Source organism: Centropristis striata, chromosome 1, assembly GCF_030273125.1.
Source record: "Centropristis striata isolate RG_2023a ecotype Rhode Island chromosome 1, C.striata_1.0, whole genome shotgun sequence".
Classification (NCBI taxonomy): domain Eukaryota; kingdom Metazoa; phylum Chordata; class Actinopteri; order Perciformes; family Serranidae; genus Centropristis; species Centropristis striata.
Window position 1 is genome coordinate 41,414,023 of NC_081517.1, and position 15,329 is coordinate 41,429,351.

Below are 15,329 nucleotides of genomic sequence, written 5' to 3' on the forward strand. Positions count from 1 at the left end.
ATGCATTATTTTATTAGATAATCCTAGTTTAAACTAATACAAAGTAATTCAATAGTACGGTTTTATGATTTATAATCCGTTTTGTTGTTGAAAGAGGGGTTGATCAACTTCATGATCATTCTGGCTGCGGTTGTTCGATGTGGTGGAAAAAATTCAGTGTAATGCAATATAATACCTAGGGCTGCAAAATTAATAGAAACTTTTATCAAAATCGCAATATTTATTCGAGGCTACCTATGTGTCAAAATACCATTCTGTATTAAGTTATGTGGTGCTCCGGAGATGTCCCAGCCTAGAAAATTTATTCTACAAAGTTAAAACTGAATTTTTGTTCGTACAGGGCCTTGCAAAAAACACACTATGATAATTTTATATATATTTGTCAATGAAAATGAGAATGGTTAAAAAATGAACATTCCCTCCAATGCCTTAAATAATATATGAATTGTAATATCAGTCAAAATTTCACAATTTTCCAAATCGTGAAGCCCTATGGAGTGTGTAATATATGTTGAAAAAAAATTTGTTCAAACAATAAACATCCTAATTGCAGCAAACCTAACTATAGCCTCAAAGAGGCAGCAACTTGCTTTTATTTTATAATGTAATATATTCTATATAATCCATCGCTGTCACTCTTTTGAAATGTTGACTCAAAATACATTTTAACAGAACGTGACAAGTGTTTTTTCATCTTTCCCCGAAACGTTTTTGTTTAGCACTCTGTTTCCTATTTATTTGCCCTCCATAATATTATCCTTGTTAAATGTTCCCATCCAAATGTTTCTATTCAAGTTTAATACCTCTCTGTGTAATATTCCTGTTTATTTATTTCAGTTCTTATGAGCACCCTGAGTTTTGACCCTGCACTGTTCTTCTGGCTCTAGTGAGATATAAAATTGTTGATATACGAAGGCTGGATTTATTGCAGAGTTGCACTGTTGTATTAAACTGCATTAGCGTTACCTTCATGTAGGTATATCTATAAAATTGCCAACCAATTGTATAGCATGTAAATAAAATATTCAGTCTCTAAAAAAAAATACAAATATCCAGTTATGTAATCAACAAAAGCATAAACTACAGATAAAAAAATTTGAGTGAAATTAAAGTTACAACAAAATGTAACATTATCAGCTGCACAAGTGTAGCATTTATTCCAGGGCTCTAATTATTTCATCACTCACTGCCTTTAAATTTTGCCTTAAGAGCCAATTTTTGTGTGTCAAAATTACAAAAAAAATGAAATCTGTGTGAGACAAAGGAAGGGAATGTCGCTTGTCAAAATAAAACCAGTACAATTACACACTTATTCACACTGTTTACCATTACACCCTTTTAAATCAATTTTTATAGAACATATAAACTTTATGTGTATATATAATGTAATGTTTTAAAACCTCTGAAACTGAAACATACACTAAGATACACTTAGGCATGGCCTGTCACGTTTTGTTAGATGATATATTATTCGAGAAATATTGCAATAAAATAGATTATTGTTATTTTAAGACAACTTAATGCCACTGATATAATCAAAGTTCAGAAGGTCAGATGCAGCCTGACAAGCAAAACCAGTCTCATAGTTTTTTTTGTTCCACATTGCTTTGTCTTGATTACATAGTAGCAGTCAACTCCCCAGTGATCACTGTTTTGTATTCAGGGCAAGGGCCATTCATTGATTTATAAATAAGTATACATCTTCATACTTCTTCTGAACATTAATTATTTTAAATACATAATATATTTTTATTCTGCGAGACATAAAATGTTGATCAGTAATGTTCTTCTATTTTCACTGTGATAAAAATCCGGTAAAACCAAAGGAAGTGACTAGATATTTTATTTTCTATCCCTCAGAGAGAAGCATGCAGCCACAGAGTGAGGAGCTGATCGTCTGACTCCAAAGGAGGTTCATGAATAAGAATGAAAAACTTCTGAGTCCACAAGCGGTCTTGTTCTTCCTGTTTGGTGCCTTTTTGAAACGTGTCAACCAAAGTGTGTGTGTGTGTGTGTGTGTGTGTGTGTGTGCGCGTGCGTGCATGTGTGTGTGTGTTTGTGGGAGTGTGCGTTATCAGTTACCAGAACAAAGTCTAAATGTTAACCTGTGGACGTTTGTGTTTGCGCACTTTGTTATAGGATCCAGTATTACTTGCTTCCAGGATGAGACACAAAGGAGTGGCCTGGATGTAACACTGTAAAATGAGTCAATAAACAAACGTCAGATTCAACTGCTTGCTCGCTTTCTTTCCTGTGTGTATGTGAAGACACAGAAGGACTTTTATTTTGCTCTTCAGATCTGGAAATAGCTGATGTGATTCTTCCTACTGGTAAGTCTCAAAACCCTGTACCTACCCTCTCCTGTTTTACCTCGCTGTTGGGTGTTCTCAACAAGAAATATGCCTCAAACAAAGGTCATCTCTGATTGAAGTCTACAGCTCTGAAGAGCCTAATTTCAAAAATCTAGGTCAGAAACAAAAGGATTAGAGTGAGCTCTCAAATTATTCTGCAGGAATGAGGCATCTTGTCAAGGATCAAAGGGCGGAGCTTGTGTGAATGAGCCACAGCAGCAAGAAAAATGACTATTGAATGATTGATTCAGCCTCTTAGTGTTGAATATAACAGCACAGTGCTACGTGAATCATATGCGCTAATGTAGTAATGCTTCTTTATCATATCAATGAAGCTCTTGACCTGCTTTACTGCAGTTCGTTCACTGGATGTGTTCATGATATATTTTCATTATGCAAGGATTCATACTCCAAACGGTAAACATTAAGATAGTAAAAATGCCTATAAAGATAAACAGCTAATAGATTTTGGTTCAAGACGGGTTTAAAAAAAAGTTTTTGACACAAAACTTGCAACAACAAAAATTATTCATTGAAGTTAACTTTCCCTTAAAGTTCCCAAGAACTTTCAATAGTGGTTTATTAATGTGAGCACTGACTCCATTATCTATGACACTGTAGTGCATTTCTTACCATTGTAATTCTTAAACATAGTTTCTGATACTGCTCCATTTCAGGCTGAAAGTATTCATGAATAGAGGATCCTGCAATAAAATATGCCATAAACCTCCATGCAGACCAGGCGGGATTAGTCTTTTTCTAATTCAGAGATTAATTTGAAATTTGAACACAATAAACAGAAACAACCCAGGCAGACAAAAAGCACTATAGGTACACAGAGGAGCACAAGCTGCTACTGTATGAACCTACAACTGATGGACTGAGTAGTTACAATTAAAAAGGTTCAAAGGCCCTCTGGTGGAAGCAACAGGTTACTGCGCCTCAAGCTGTGCATAAACACTGTTGCTATGAAAATACTTGTTTGTTTATTTAAACTATTTTATAGAGAATCACATGAATTCTCTGACAATCCTTGAGAAGGGGGTGAAGGTAATTACATAGATATGTTATTCAAAGCATTCTTCTATTAAGCCAGATACAGAATTACATGTGTCCATCTCCACACAAATATTGTACTGACTAATTCCTAAAAGAAGTCTAGTACTGGTTGCTAATAAAGATGATTTAGTTTAGACGTGCAGCCCGAACATATAAAAACAGAAAGTGCAATAATGTTTACAAAATATCTCGCTGATTCATTTTCCCGTCATACAGCGGCAATGACTTTAACTCATAATATACACATACAACATACAATATACAACAAACCGAATTGTTCCTTATATCAAAGACCAAAATACTAATACATACTAGGCACAAACTGGCCATAAACTGGGCACAAACTGGGCACAGTCGAAAACTGTTTGCTTCTCAAATCAGCAACCCTGGTGTCTGGGTTTCCCCAGGTTAAATGGCCCAACCCAGCTGACCTGAGGTCAGCTGAGCCACAAAGCAAACACAGCAAACACAGCTCCCCCCAGTGGCATGGAGCAAAATTACATGAAATACAAAAATGAATATGGCTCATACAAATATCTTATCTCATTTGTAATTGTGCAGTTATTTCCTCCATGATGTCCAGTCATAATTTCTTACTCCACTGTTCCACTGTAAGGGGTTGAACTTGCAACCAAGGAACAGTTCTTGTTTACTCACAAATAACAATAATTCACTTAAGATATACAAATTATCCCCATACAGTGGATTTAAAGGCAATTCAACATCTATGACTGAGTAGATCAGGTAAAACAAAAAAAACTGTTAAGTGTAGTTCATCTCATTCATTGAGCAATTTTCATTATTTACTTTCACATTTAGTTCGTATATCCTATATCCTTGTTGTTGCATTTGAATATATTATGCCTGGATTAAAAAGTAACTACCTCAATAGAATAAGGGCTGTGATCAACTACATTTTAAATAATGTTCATTAAAGGATTAAGAAATGTTTATGCTCACCAGTAACCTCATATGCATGTTTACCAATAAATAAGGAGCTTTCTGAATGACAGGGAGGACACCTGTCTGAGATCTTGGTTCAGCAAAGATGGATATTGCAGTGCAAATATCATTAAAAACTTTAGTACATGGGCGTTCCGGGTTCGAATCCGGCTCGGAGCTCTTTCCGATGTCTTCCCCTCTGTCTCCCCCTTTCACTCTCAATTTCTCTCCTATCAATAAAGCTACAAAATGCCCAAAAAAAACAAAAAAAAAACAAAAACAAAACTATAGTACATTACGAATTAGATAAACTCATGTTTTTGTAAATCATAAGACATATTGTGTTGGCTGTGAAGTGCTTTTAAATAATTGAAATGTTACATGTTGTGCTATTGTATCTCTAGTATATTTGCAATAATATTAACAGAGCAGGATCACTGGAGATGATTTGTCAGTTTGAGTCATGCACCTTTGTATAAAGATGTTACATGGCGTACTTTGTGTGGCAGGTTGTGTAGATGGAACTGCCGTTCACTGGCTTTGAGCTGACCTTCATCATCGTTGCCTTCTTCATCTTCTCGCTCTTCAGCTTGGCTTCAGTCTGCATCGAACCAGATCGTCCAGGTACACACACTCCTCTCTATCTGCCAGACACACAAAGAGAAATGTCAGCTTTTCCCTGGCACATAATGTACAATATGTCTGTTCTCTTTCAGAAGAAGATGTCTCTGAAGCAAAGAAGTTATCACCGTCTAACAGAAAGCACAGAGTGATCACCAAGCAAGCTGGACAGAAAGTATAAAGGAAAAAAGATCTCACGTTTGATCTGATGTGCTGATGGATTTTCAACCTACTGTGAAGTTTCTTACAAATCAAAATGAACTGAGAAATTCCCATTTTATTTGGGCGTTTGTAATATAGAATGTAATTGTGGCATTTAGTGTTTTCAGTGATAAACAATGAACAATAAATATGTTCCCACATTTATGATGCAGTCTATGAGACAATCAGGAATTTATCAAACAAAAGTGGAATAGGTCAGCTAAAGAAACTATGTGAGAATTGTCAGAAAACCCTTGTTATTAATGACAACGGTGAAAAGGTCAAAAGCAAAGTGACATTAACGAGACTGAACGGAACTGACCAGTATCATGTTAAAGTTTTGATCAGCAAATAACAGACTAATGCCCCTTCCTGGATTTTCCAACATTAGTCACTTTCCTATTTGTCCACCAGATAAAACTTTTTCTTTTTTGTGGACTTTGTGTTCTAGTGGGTGCCAGACATTTGTTGATGCTTGCTGACTTTACCAGAATCCATGTTTAGGCTAACATTAGCCAGTGTTGCCCAGGTTTGGCACTGAGGGGACTCAGGAAAGTTGTGGTCCAAATGTTGACAAACTACACAGAGCTTCTGAATTTGGAAAACTGCTCAAATAAAGCCTCCTGAAGATGCCCACGAATGACAGACACCTAGTATTGCTACCATTTTTTCCATTTGCCAACTACATAATAAAAAATATTTGACTGTGTTACAGTCCTCAACAGGTCAAAAAACATCAAAAAGTCCATAAAACTACTGCCTTTTTTGGAAAAAGCATCTAAGCTATAAATTATTAGTGACGATTTGCTGACTATTTACTTTGGTCTGCATGCTCCCCTGACCTCATCACAACTAACACAATTGAAACCTATGCTCTTGCCCATGGACATAAGTCAAGTAATTTTGCCTTAGCCCCCTCTGCAGTTTTCATAAAGAATTACATTAAACATTAAATTCCAGCCTTGACAGACTAAGCCAAAACTCAATGAGAAAAAGCAAAGTTTAAGTGAAAACTTGATGTTTTTCTTCATGTCCTTTGTGCATTTGTATTGACTTGTGCTGTGTATGGTTGGAAAACAAGAAAGAGGCCCACTGGGGTCTCTCATGGGTTCAAACATAGAACCTTCGCACGGTCACTGAGTTTGTGAGTCCAGAGAAGCCGCTGTGTCTGGGTTAGGATTTAACAAACCAAGTGACTTTTGGCCCCTGGAGCCCTATTGGGGTGACATCCTGGGGGGTTAGAGGCTGCTCCCTGTTGAGTTTGCCCCTTGACCCCAGAGCCCTCCGTCACTCCTCCACAGTCAGCCGTCTAGTTGCCGACGCGGAGGGGAGGAGGCGTTCCAGAATAAAGACGAAGTTAATCAGCTGTCGTGAGATCCTATCTTTTCTTCACTGAGCGCAGGAGAAGAAGAAGAAAAGAACGCCCAGCTCATTTGTGTGATGTGTCCTGATGATCCGTACTGTCAGTGTGTGTATTGGGCCTTCACTGCTCTTCATGTGTATATACGTCCATTGGGGTTCTGCATTGGGCAATCTGAGATAAAGGGTTTTAAGAGTAATTAAGCTCTGGCTGGCTGCGGCGCTCATTAACACTGACGACCTTTATGGCATGACAACAGACCCACTATCACTCTAACGATGGACAACGAACTGACCCATCAGATCACAATCACCACTCGTACACACACACAGACAAACTGGACTACACCCCAAGATATTCAGACATCACGGCACATAACAACTCTTCTACTTATTATTTCACCTACACCCTCTTCTGTGTCCACATGAGGTATATCTATGATCAACTTGGGATATGTTTAGTAACTCTTGCAATTGGTTCAATTGGTTATGATAAGATTGTACTAAAAAAAACAGCCCTACAAATCCCTCCGGCAAGTGCTAGGGAATAGTGTCCCCTAGTAGTCCCACAGTGCCTTTAAAAATATCCCATCTTCTTTTAATTTATTTTAAATTTAATTTTGTTTTGTTTTTGTTTGTTTTTTTTGTTTGTTATCTTGGTCAATTCTGTATTTTATTGCACTTTTTGCACTTTTATGTGAAGCACTTTGGTGCGGCTCAGCCGTCTGTAAATGCGCTATATAAATAAATTTGACTTGACCTGCAAATAGACACAACAGGGCAGCAACATAACCTTTTTAGAAATAATCACAAGGTTTCTTTGAAAATAACTTGACAAATTGAAGTAAAGTACAAGAAAACACAGTTGCTTCCATACATGGCATACAGGTCTGCTGTGTATGAAAATTAGTCAAATCATCTATCACAATATACATCATTTTATATCATGAATAGCACTGTCACGATTCTCCAAATCCATGAAGCCCTTAGACTTTTAAGGTTATGATTTGATTTAATTTTCAATTATAACTTTTGTTCGGCACTGAAGGCAGTGCAATTGTTAGACTATCATGTTCGAATTTGTAAAGATCAACAGGTGGTTGGTTTTTATTTTATTTTATTTTATTTTATTATAACTGCCATCATTTTCTGGAACATACCACAATAAAGACAATGGTCAAACATTATTTTTTTTAGATTCCTGCTTTAGATTTCCATAATTGAAACTGATACTGTGACTTCTCCAATCATGATATCAATTAGGCATTCAACTAAAAATTATTTTTTGAAATAATGGATTCATAGTTTTGTCCGCAGTTCATGCCTCCGTTCATATCAGCTACTGCAGGTGTACAAGTGTCGCTGCCCACTCCTTCTTCGCCAAATACAGACTCAAATCCCCAATGCTTTGAAGAGAAATTTCTGCCTGGGATTGATAACGTTTGTCTTTCTTTTCACTCTACAGAGAGGAAGGAGTGATCTAGTATTGTGAGACACTTTATACTTTAATTTGTCTCTGATTTTGTGTTCAATTTTTATGTTTACGAGTAGACCAAGTAGACTGTCAGCAATTTATTAAGACTAATGTAAAGTTAATTTATAAAGTTAATCTCTTTCATTGTTCTTTAGAGTTCTTGCAGGCATTCCACCAAGGATCACTGAACAGTAAAAGTCAGAAATCAGAATATGAGTAATAATCTGCTGCATGTAAAGGAACCATTCAAAATTGACTTTGATGACCACAATGTCACGCTACGTGTGGAAAAGTGTGCAAACTGTGCATTATCCCATGTTCTTTGGTCAGTTTGGTCATTGGACGACTAAGGAAAGAGTTGGACAGAAAAAAAAAAAAATGTCTTATTCTTTTCTCTTCTTTTCTTCTTTAACATATAGCACTCCTGTAGCAATGACAGTTAGCTCTTAAAGTTATGTACTTACTCGATTCCTATGGTCTGTGTCTAGTACCATCAGGTTGAATGCACTTATTGTAAGTCGCTTTGGACAAAAGCGTCGGCTAAATGACATGTAATGTAATGTAATGTAATGACAGAGTTAGAGTGCAGAGCAGCTGTTTTTGCTAATGTTATGGTACTCCTGGCTTTCCTAGTAGCTGTGATCTTTACGACTACAGAGGAAGCTTCAGCCTCTCCTCCCCTCCTCAGTTTTCACTTTCTTCTTCCTTTCTCATCTTGTCCTAACCAGGATACACAGATAAAGAACTTCCTCTCTTGATAAAACTTGTTGAGAGGAACAGTGCCTCATAAAATGACTGTTTCTTTTCCACTAAGCGGAACGTTATTGCATTGCACACAGGTACGCCTAACATGGACACTATAGTGCCTCTGCAGGTGATGCTCCACCACGAGCCTCATGAACACCACCTTTTAATGATATCCCCTCATTTGGTGATTTCAGGATGGCTGTGCAGAGTGCTACCTTATTTAAATAAATATAAACATGTTTAACAAAAAAGAAATACAAATGTTTCATAATACTTGAACTTTGCTGAAATGAAATAATCTAAAATAAGCCAAAATATTGATATGAATCTAATCAAAAAAATCTTTGATACAAATCTGAGCAGACATTCTATGCCAGCTCTTACTAATTTAGTTTTTGACACTCAGTTTTCATTTGTATTGAATGAGCAAAGATTAGTCAATGCATGTATATTCAATCCATTATTCTAATCATGATCATAATCCATTCATCCAATCAATTTCATACTATTTACTACATACTTTTATACTTTTTGAGACATTTGTGAAGCAAAAACTCCAAACATATTTTGGTTTCAGCTTCCCCAATGTGAGGATTTGCTGCTTTTCTTAGTTTTGCATCATAATAAGCTAAATATCTGTTGATCATTTTACATTGTAAACAAATTTGTTGGAAACACTTTTGGTTGGGTTATGAGGTTCAGTACCCAAAACTAATTATCGCACACCAAAGAAAACCCTTTGACAGTGGAGTGACGTTCATCTGTGCAGGGAAGCCCTGCCAAGGCACTGAAGCAGTTTAATAGGAGGTTGCCCTCTGTGTGTGTTGCGTGTCTGTGTGTGTGTGTGTGTGTGTGTGCTTCTCTCGTAGGGGAGTGTTTGAGCAGGCTAGGTAATCCCCGTAAAGACGTATAATCCCCAGGAAGAGCAAATATTACAACACGCTCTGCTCAGTCACACAGAAAACCTGGTGGGGAGAATTCGGTACGATTCACTTGTTTCTGTTTTTGAAGAGCAAACGGAAAGAAACTGAGAGAAACTGAGATTTGGCAGCAGTTGCATGCAGTGGATACCAGGTGGCTCTGAATGACAATTAAGAGAAAATTAGCATATTCAAATAGGGAAAATAAAAGTTTTTTAAAAGACAATGGCAGCTGATATGCAAAGCGCAGCTCGCCACAGAAACAAACTACATACCTCAGCTGAGAGTCCGCAACAGGATGAATGTGTGTGTACGTGAGTGTGTGTGTTTGTACGTTAGCCAAATCCATGAGGAATCTCTGTCATTTCAAGCAACATTTTTGCAAACACCATAAAGCAATAAAGGTAACATTTCTTAAGACATAATGACACCAACACACACACACACACACACACACACACAGTCTCTTTTTGGCCCCTTTTGTCCATTTTTGAGGGCTAAAGAGAGCTGATGGTCCAGATGCTTGTTCTCTGTGAAGTCTCTCTGACTATTTTGAGCCCCCCGGTCCATTAGTGTCCTGCTGCTTCTCTAATCCTCATTCACATGTAATGGCTGACATTTCATCTTAATGTGTTAATTCATTAGCCGGGTGCTGAATGGGGAGTCTCAGTCCACAGAGACGGCGGTAAGCAGACACGCTAATGAGTCCCCTCACTTTGCAACAGTCACTGCAGAGCTATTGCCAAGTGACCTGATTTACCTGCTGCAAGAACACCCCCTGGTCTACCACCACATGACAACCTGCATGAGAAGTGGGGCTTGGTATTGTTTTACTAGTTTGATACTAGTTCAGGTACAATAGCAGAGCTTCTGTACCTATACATTTTTGATATCTAACTTACTACAATAACAGGTTTTTGATTATCAAAAGAGACGTCAGAAGCAGCAACACTAAAAATGACACGTTTATCTTTTTAGCTACACACCTACAAACAGACAAAATGTAGACAGACAGTCAGACATATTTTAGTATCATTAGTCCAGTGCATCACTGCATTTCATTCAATCCCCCCACCACAAGCTCCACCACCCAAAAGTCCCAGATGTGTGTGTCCATCTCAGTGCGGGGGTAGGGGACGACCGAAGGAAGGAGGGATTTGGCTCTCCTCTCAGTCTTGAGGAACCTGCTACTTTTAACTACAGCTTCTTAAATCTTTGCTCTGATGTTACAAGTGATAAATCAGCATTGCATTGCTTCTTTAAATATCTCAATCACTCATAGCTGACACACATCTATGCACATTGCATGCAGCAGGAGAGTGTGTGTTCAAGGGGCAGTTGGAGGGTAAGGCGGGGGGCTTCCTGTCATTTGAATTACCCTCTACATGTGGGGTCAATATGTGCAATGCTTGAGTGTGTGTCCCTGTGTGTCCCTGTGTGTGTGTGTGTGTGTGTGTGTGTGAGTGTCAAGGGTTGAGGAGGAGGGGGGCAGCTTTGGGAGCTACACCCCCTCCCCAGTACTCCCCCCTCCCTCTAAAAAAGGCTGTATAAAGGAGATGGGGGGAGAAGCACCTTTGTCACTTTGCTCTCAGACATAGAGACAATCACACTCTCACTGGACAAACAAACACTCTGGCACACACATTCCTCAGAGACATACTTATTATCCTGGAGAAGAGGTGCTTCTGAGTACTGGATCCTTCTCGTGGTGGTGCTGGGCCTACTGGACTGAAACAGAGCGGGAGAACCGCATTGAGCATCATCAGCCAACCTTAGAGACAGAAGGACTCCCTAAATTTTTTTTTTCCTTTGGGAAATTATCATTAACTTACTTCTTGAGAAGATAACTGCTGCACAATCATGAGGCTCTTCAACCTGCTCTATCTGCTCCTGCTGCTCGTAGCCGTTTTAGCATCGGTCTCCTCCGCCAGACCAGGTAAGCATCCCTAAACTTTACCCGTCCAGGTGTCCGGAGTGCTCCTGCAGGTGTGCGTTAAAACCGGAGCCAGGACAGTGAAACAGTAAACTACAATACAATATAGCGTTTGTAAATTATAGGACAGTTGAACTCTTTTTTTTTTTTTTTTAAATATTATTTTTTTGGGCATTTTACATGCTTTATTGAAAGTGAGAGACAGATAGAAAGGGGGTGACAGAGGGGAGGACATGCGGCAAAGGGAGCTCAGGCCGGATTCGAACCCGGCTCCACCGCAGCGAGGACTGTTGAACTCTTGTTAGTTCCCTCGAGCCATGGCCGTTAAAATATAGTTCCGGTTAACGGTTTAAACAACGTTCTAAATCACTGGCACTGCGAACGTTAAGTTACGTTAACTGACGCCAGCTAACTGTAGCTTGTAAAACAGATTTTGTTTTAACATAACGTACATTCAACCAAGTACAAACTTTAACAGAAAATAAAAAGATATAAATTTCAGATACATTTTTGCTTCGATAATGATACAAACGCGTTAAAACTAAACACTCAAGGATACAAATAAAAAATTTGAACGAGCCAACTAGGATTCACTTCATATATGGCGCGTTCACGAGTTGTCGTACAGAATGCAAATTATACGATAACTTTTTCAGGAAAGTCCGTTACCGTGAACCTTCAAGTAAAGAAAAGCAACGAAATCGCCAATAACCAGTGGCGAAAGAGCTGCAAAATCAACGTTCCTGTCGTTTCATGCTAATTAAATCAAGTACATTTATATTTTTCTGATGACATACCTAGAAATTGGCTGATTTACCTTTGATTAACAAATTATTCTCATTCTTCCCATTTTGCCAATGTGGCCTGAATGCAGCACCAGTACCACTATCTTGTAGGGTGTTTGGATTTAGTCAAGTCAAGTCAAAGTTTATTTATAGAGCACATTTAAAAACAACCTCAGTTGACCAAAGTGCTGTACAGTTATTTAAATAGAATAAATCATACACAACTGGGTATAAATAAAAACCAATAAAAGAATAAAATACTAAAAACAGTAAAAACAATAAAATAAAATATAATAAAATAGTAATAAAAACTCAATCCAAAACAGAGTTAGAGATACAAAAGACAAATAAAAGGGTAAAAGGCTATTAGGCTATTATTATTTTTCTTTATATTTTTGCTAAGTGGAAGAGTAGACATCTAGCTGCTCCCGTCTGGATGTAACAGGTGCGCTTTTTTGCGCAAACCCAATCTGGTTTGCGGTTATCTGCAGCGGTTGTTAAACAGGGCGGCTTTGGGGCTTCTGCTGGAGATTAGGTTCATGTGATGATGGAGAGGAGAGGATGAAGAAGGAGGGAGGGTCGGGAGCGGAGCGGAGCGCCGCCGGGGATCGCACAGCGACCCCAGTGAGCCCCTTTGTCCCCGGCTGGAAGGCTCTCCGGCGCGCTTTTGTTAATCACGGTGTTAAAACGCCATGCAAATACCCGAGCTTTATTAACATGACATGGAGTAGCAGTGCCAAGTGTAAAGAAACCTACCTCCAGGCGTGGGGAGCAGTTTCTTTCAGAGGGGAGAGAGAGGGGAGGGAAAGAGGGAGGAAGAGGGAGTCATAAAGTCATCTGGCAGTTTATCTCTTCCTGGGCTTGGCTGGCAGTCTGTGAACCACAGGAGTCAAAGTGGATTTATTAGGGACGTTTAAAAATAATCATGTGTTAGGTCTGTGTGTCCTAGTTTGTTAGAAGGGGGTCGCCCTGCTGCTGGTAAATGGGCCAAACAATAAAACCCATGAAAGCTGGCTTATTTGTGGTCAGCAGAGGATAACTCAGGACATAATTAGACAGACTTCTAGTTTGAAAATCATACTCAGACAACACTGTGGGAGGTGTTGTTCTATAGTTTTTGGTGCAAAAAAAATCAGTTACTCCCCTCCACTTGGGATTAATTAGCCTGTCAGGTGATATGCAGGGTCCACCTGCAGACATAAATCTTCCTTAATAGGACTTTTACACCTAAAATTCCTTTCAATTAGCAGTTAATTCATGCCAGCAGTCTAACCTCCATTATATTTGTAGGCTGCAAATGCATCCCTGTGATCAGCTTACCCAGTGGTTTTATTCTGCATATTAAAAATATAATCTTTCTTTCAGATTTCCTGAACCTGAGGAGAAAATATTACAGACACCACTGCCCACACAGACGCTGCCTGCCTCTCCACTCCAGAGTACCCTTCCCCTGAGGTAAGACATGTGTTTCTGTGTACAAAAGGTTATGAGCCGAGCTGTGTGATACATGGAACAAAACAAGGTTACCCAAGTCGGCAGGTGGTGGTTAGTTAAAAAGGTGTGTGTGATTAGTGGCAGAGGTGTGTATTCACGCAGAACAGGACTCCAGGCAGCAGGGGAAAAAGGCTCAGACATAAATCTCACTAACGATGAAGAGGAAGGTTGATTAGTGGCATGAGGAATGTTTGGGGGAAGAGGGGGAGTTTCAGCTTTGATTTTGAGACTCCTGTAAATGCACAGCTATTGTTTTGATCAGACAACTAAATTGTTTTTCCATTGCAGATTGAAGCACAAGAAAGAGAGTGACCTAAGGAGAGAAATATGAATATGAAGCAGCTGCAGTGTGTGGCCCAAACACCATCTGTGAAGTCTGCGAAGTGGAGGAGACAAACATGAAAACCATCAAAAGACTGTCATGTATCTGTGGCTGCAAAAGAGCTACAAGAAACTGTCTTCATCCCCAAACAAAAAAAACAACCATGAAATGTTTTGACATCCTGGTGGCCACAGATCTGGCTTTGCACCTTCCCTCTACGTCTTCCTCAAGAGCCAATATGTTTGTACTGAATGGAAACAAAAGGGAACGGAGCTACAACATCAAGTATATTCTATAAATTGCCTTAAAAGCTATGGACCAAAGAGCTGGAATCATCCGAGCAAGCTATGATGAACAGAATCCACATTCTTACAAGATGTTTATAATGCATGTATGCACTTCAAATGTTTATCGAATTATGTTTTAAAACTTTTTAATAAAAATGTATCAATGTAGAGTTGTCTATTTACTTCACATCTTGTGTGTCAAAATAACAATCGACTATGCTGCAACATTGCAGCTTGGTGGTCTTTGTTAAAATCAGGTTTTAAACCAGACTCTATTCAAATTTGGGTTGCTTTTACAGGGGTTAGTAGAAAGTCATGAAAGTTTGGAAAATACTTTATTTTAGCTTGTTTTCAAGGTTAGGAGTATGCTTGAATTTGAGTATCCTCCTTGATTTTGGGCATAATTTTGTGTTTCATCTAGACAATCACTCATGCAAACCAAACATCTTTTAAATGGTCCCATCATCAAATGTGTTTGGAGATGGATGGATTGACATGGGCGCCAAAAGGGAAAAGGGACTTTTTTCTGTTCCATTTTTAGCTGTCAGGAAGTTAACCACCTGCTTTTTTACTCATAATTGTATATTAATAACTTATATGGGATGAAAAAGGCTCAAGAGTCTTGAAAGTGCTTGAATTTTATTTTTTAAAAAGCCGTACGAACCATGTTTGTTTCACCTTAAGTAATTAAAATTAGGAATTCTGCATGAATTTGAAGAAACTCCTTGAAAAGGGTTGATTTTCAAGATAATCTAGTGTTTCATTGACATAATCAATTATGTAAACTAAATACCTTAGTTTTTTTCACCCCTGTTTTCTTGGCAATTTTACAAA

The 15,329-nt window shown here is 38.4% G+C and overlaps 1 protein-coding gene across 1 annotated transcript; it reads left to right on the top strand.

The window, feature by feature from the left end:
* The first annotated feature begins 11,316 nt into the window (after positions 1-11,316).
* On the top strand, positions 11,317-14,735 carry apela (apelin receptor early endogenous ligand). Its single transcript, XM_059342624.1, has 3 exons — positions 11,317-11,610; positions 13,758-13,847; positions 14,175-14,735. The coding sequence occupies exons 1-2, from the start codon at positions 11,535-11,537 to the stop codon at positions 13,844-13,846; spliced, it is 165 nt and encodes a 54-aa protein (XP_059198607.1). The 5' UTR covers positions 11,317-11,534; the 3' UTR covers position 13,847; positions 14,175-14,735.
* The last annotated feature ends 594 nt before the right edge of the window (positions 14,736-15,329 follow it).

Bases quoted from the DNA above. Each gene is read 5' to 3' on its own strand.
- apela (XM_059342624.1), top strand. From the start codon at position 11,535: ATGAGGCTCTTCAACCTGCTCTATCTGCTCCTGCTGCTCGTAGCCGTT. The intron at 11,611-13,757 runs GTAAGCATCCCT...TCTTTCTTTCAG, and splicing joins GGTCTCCTCCGCCAGACCAG to ATTTCCTGAACCTGAGGAGA.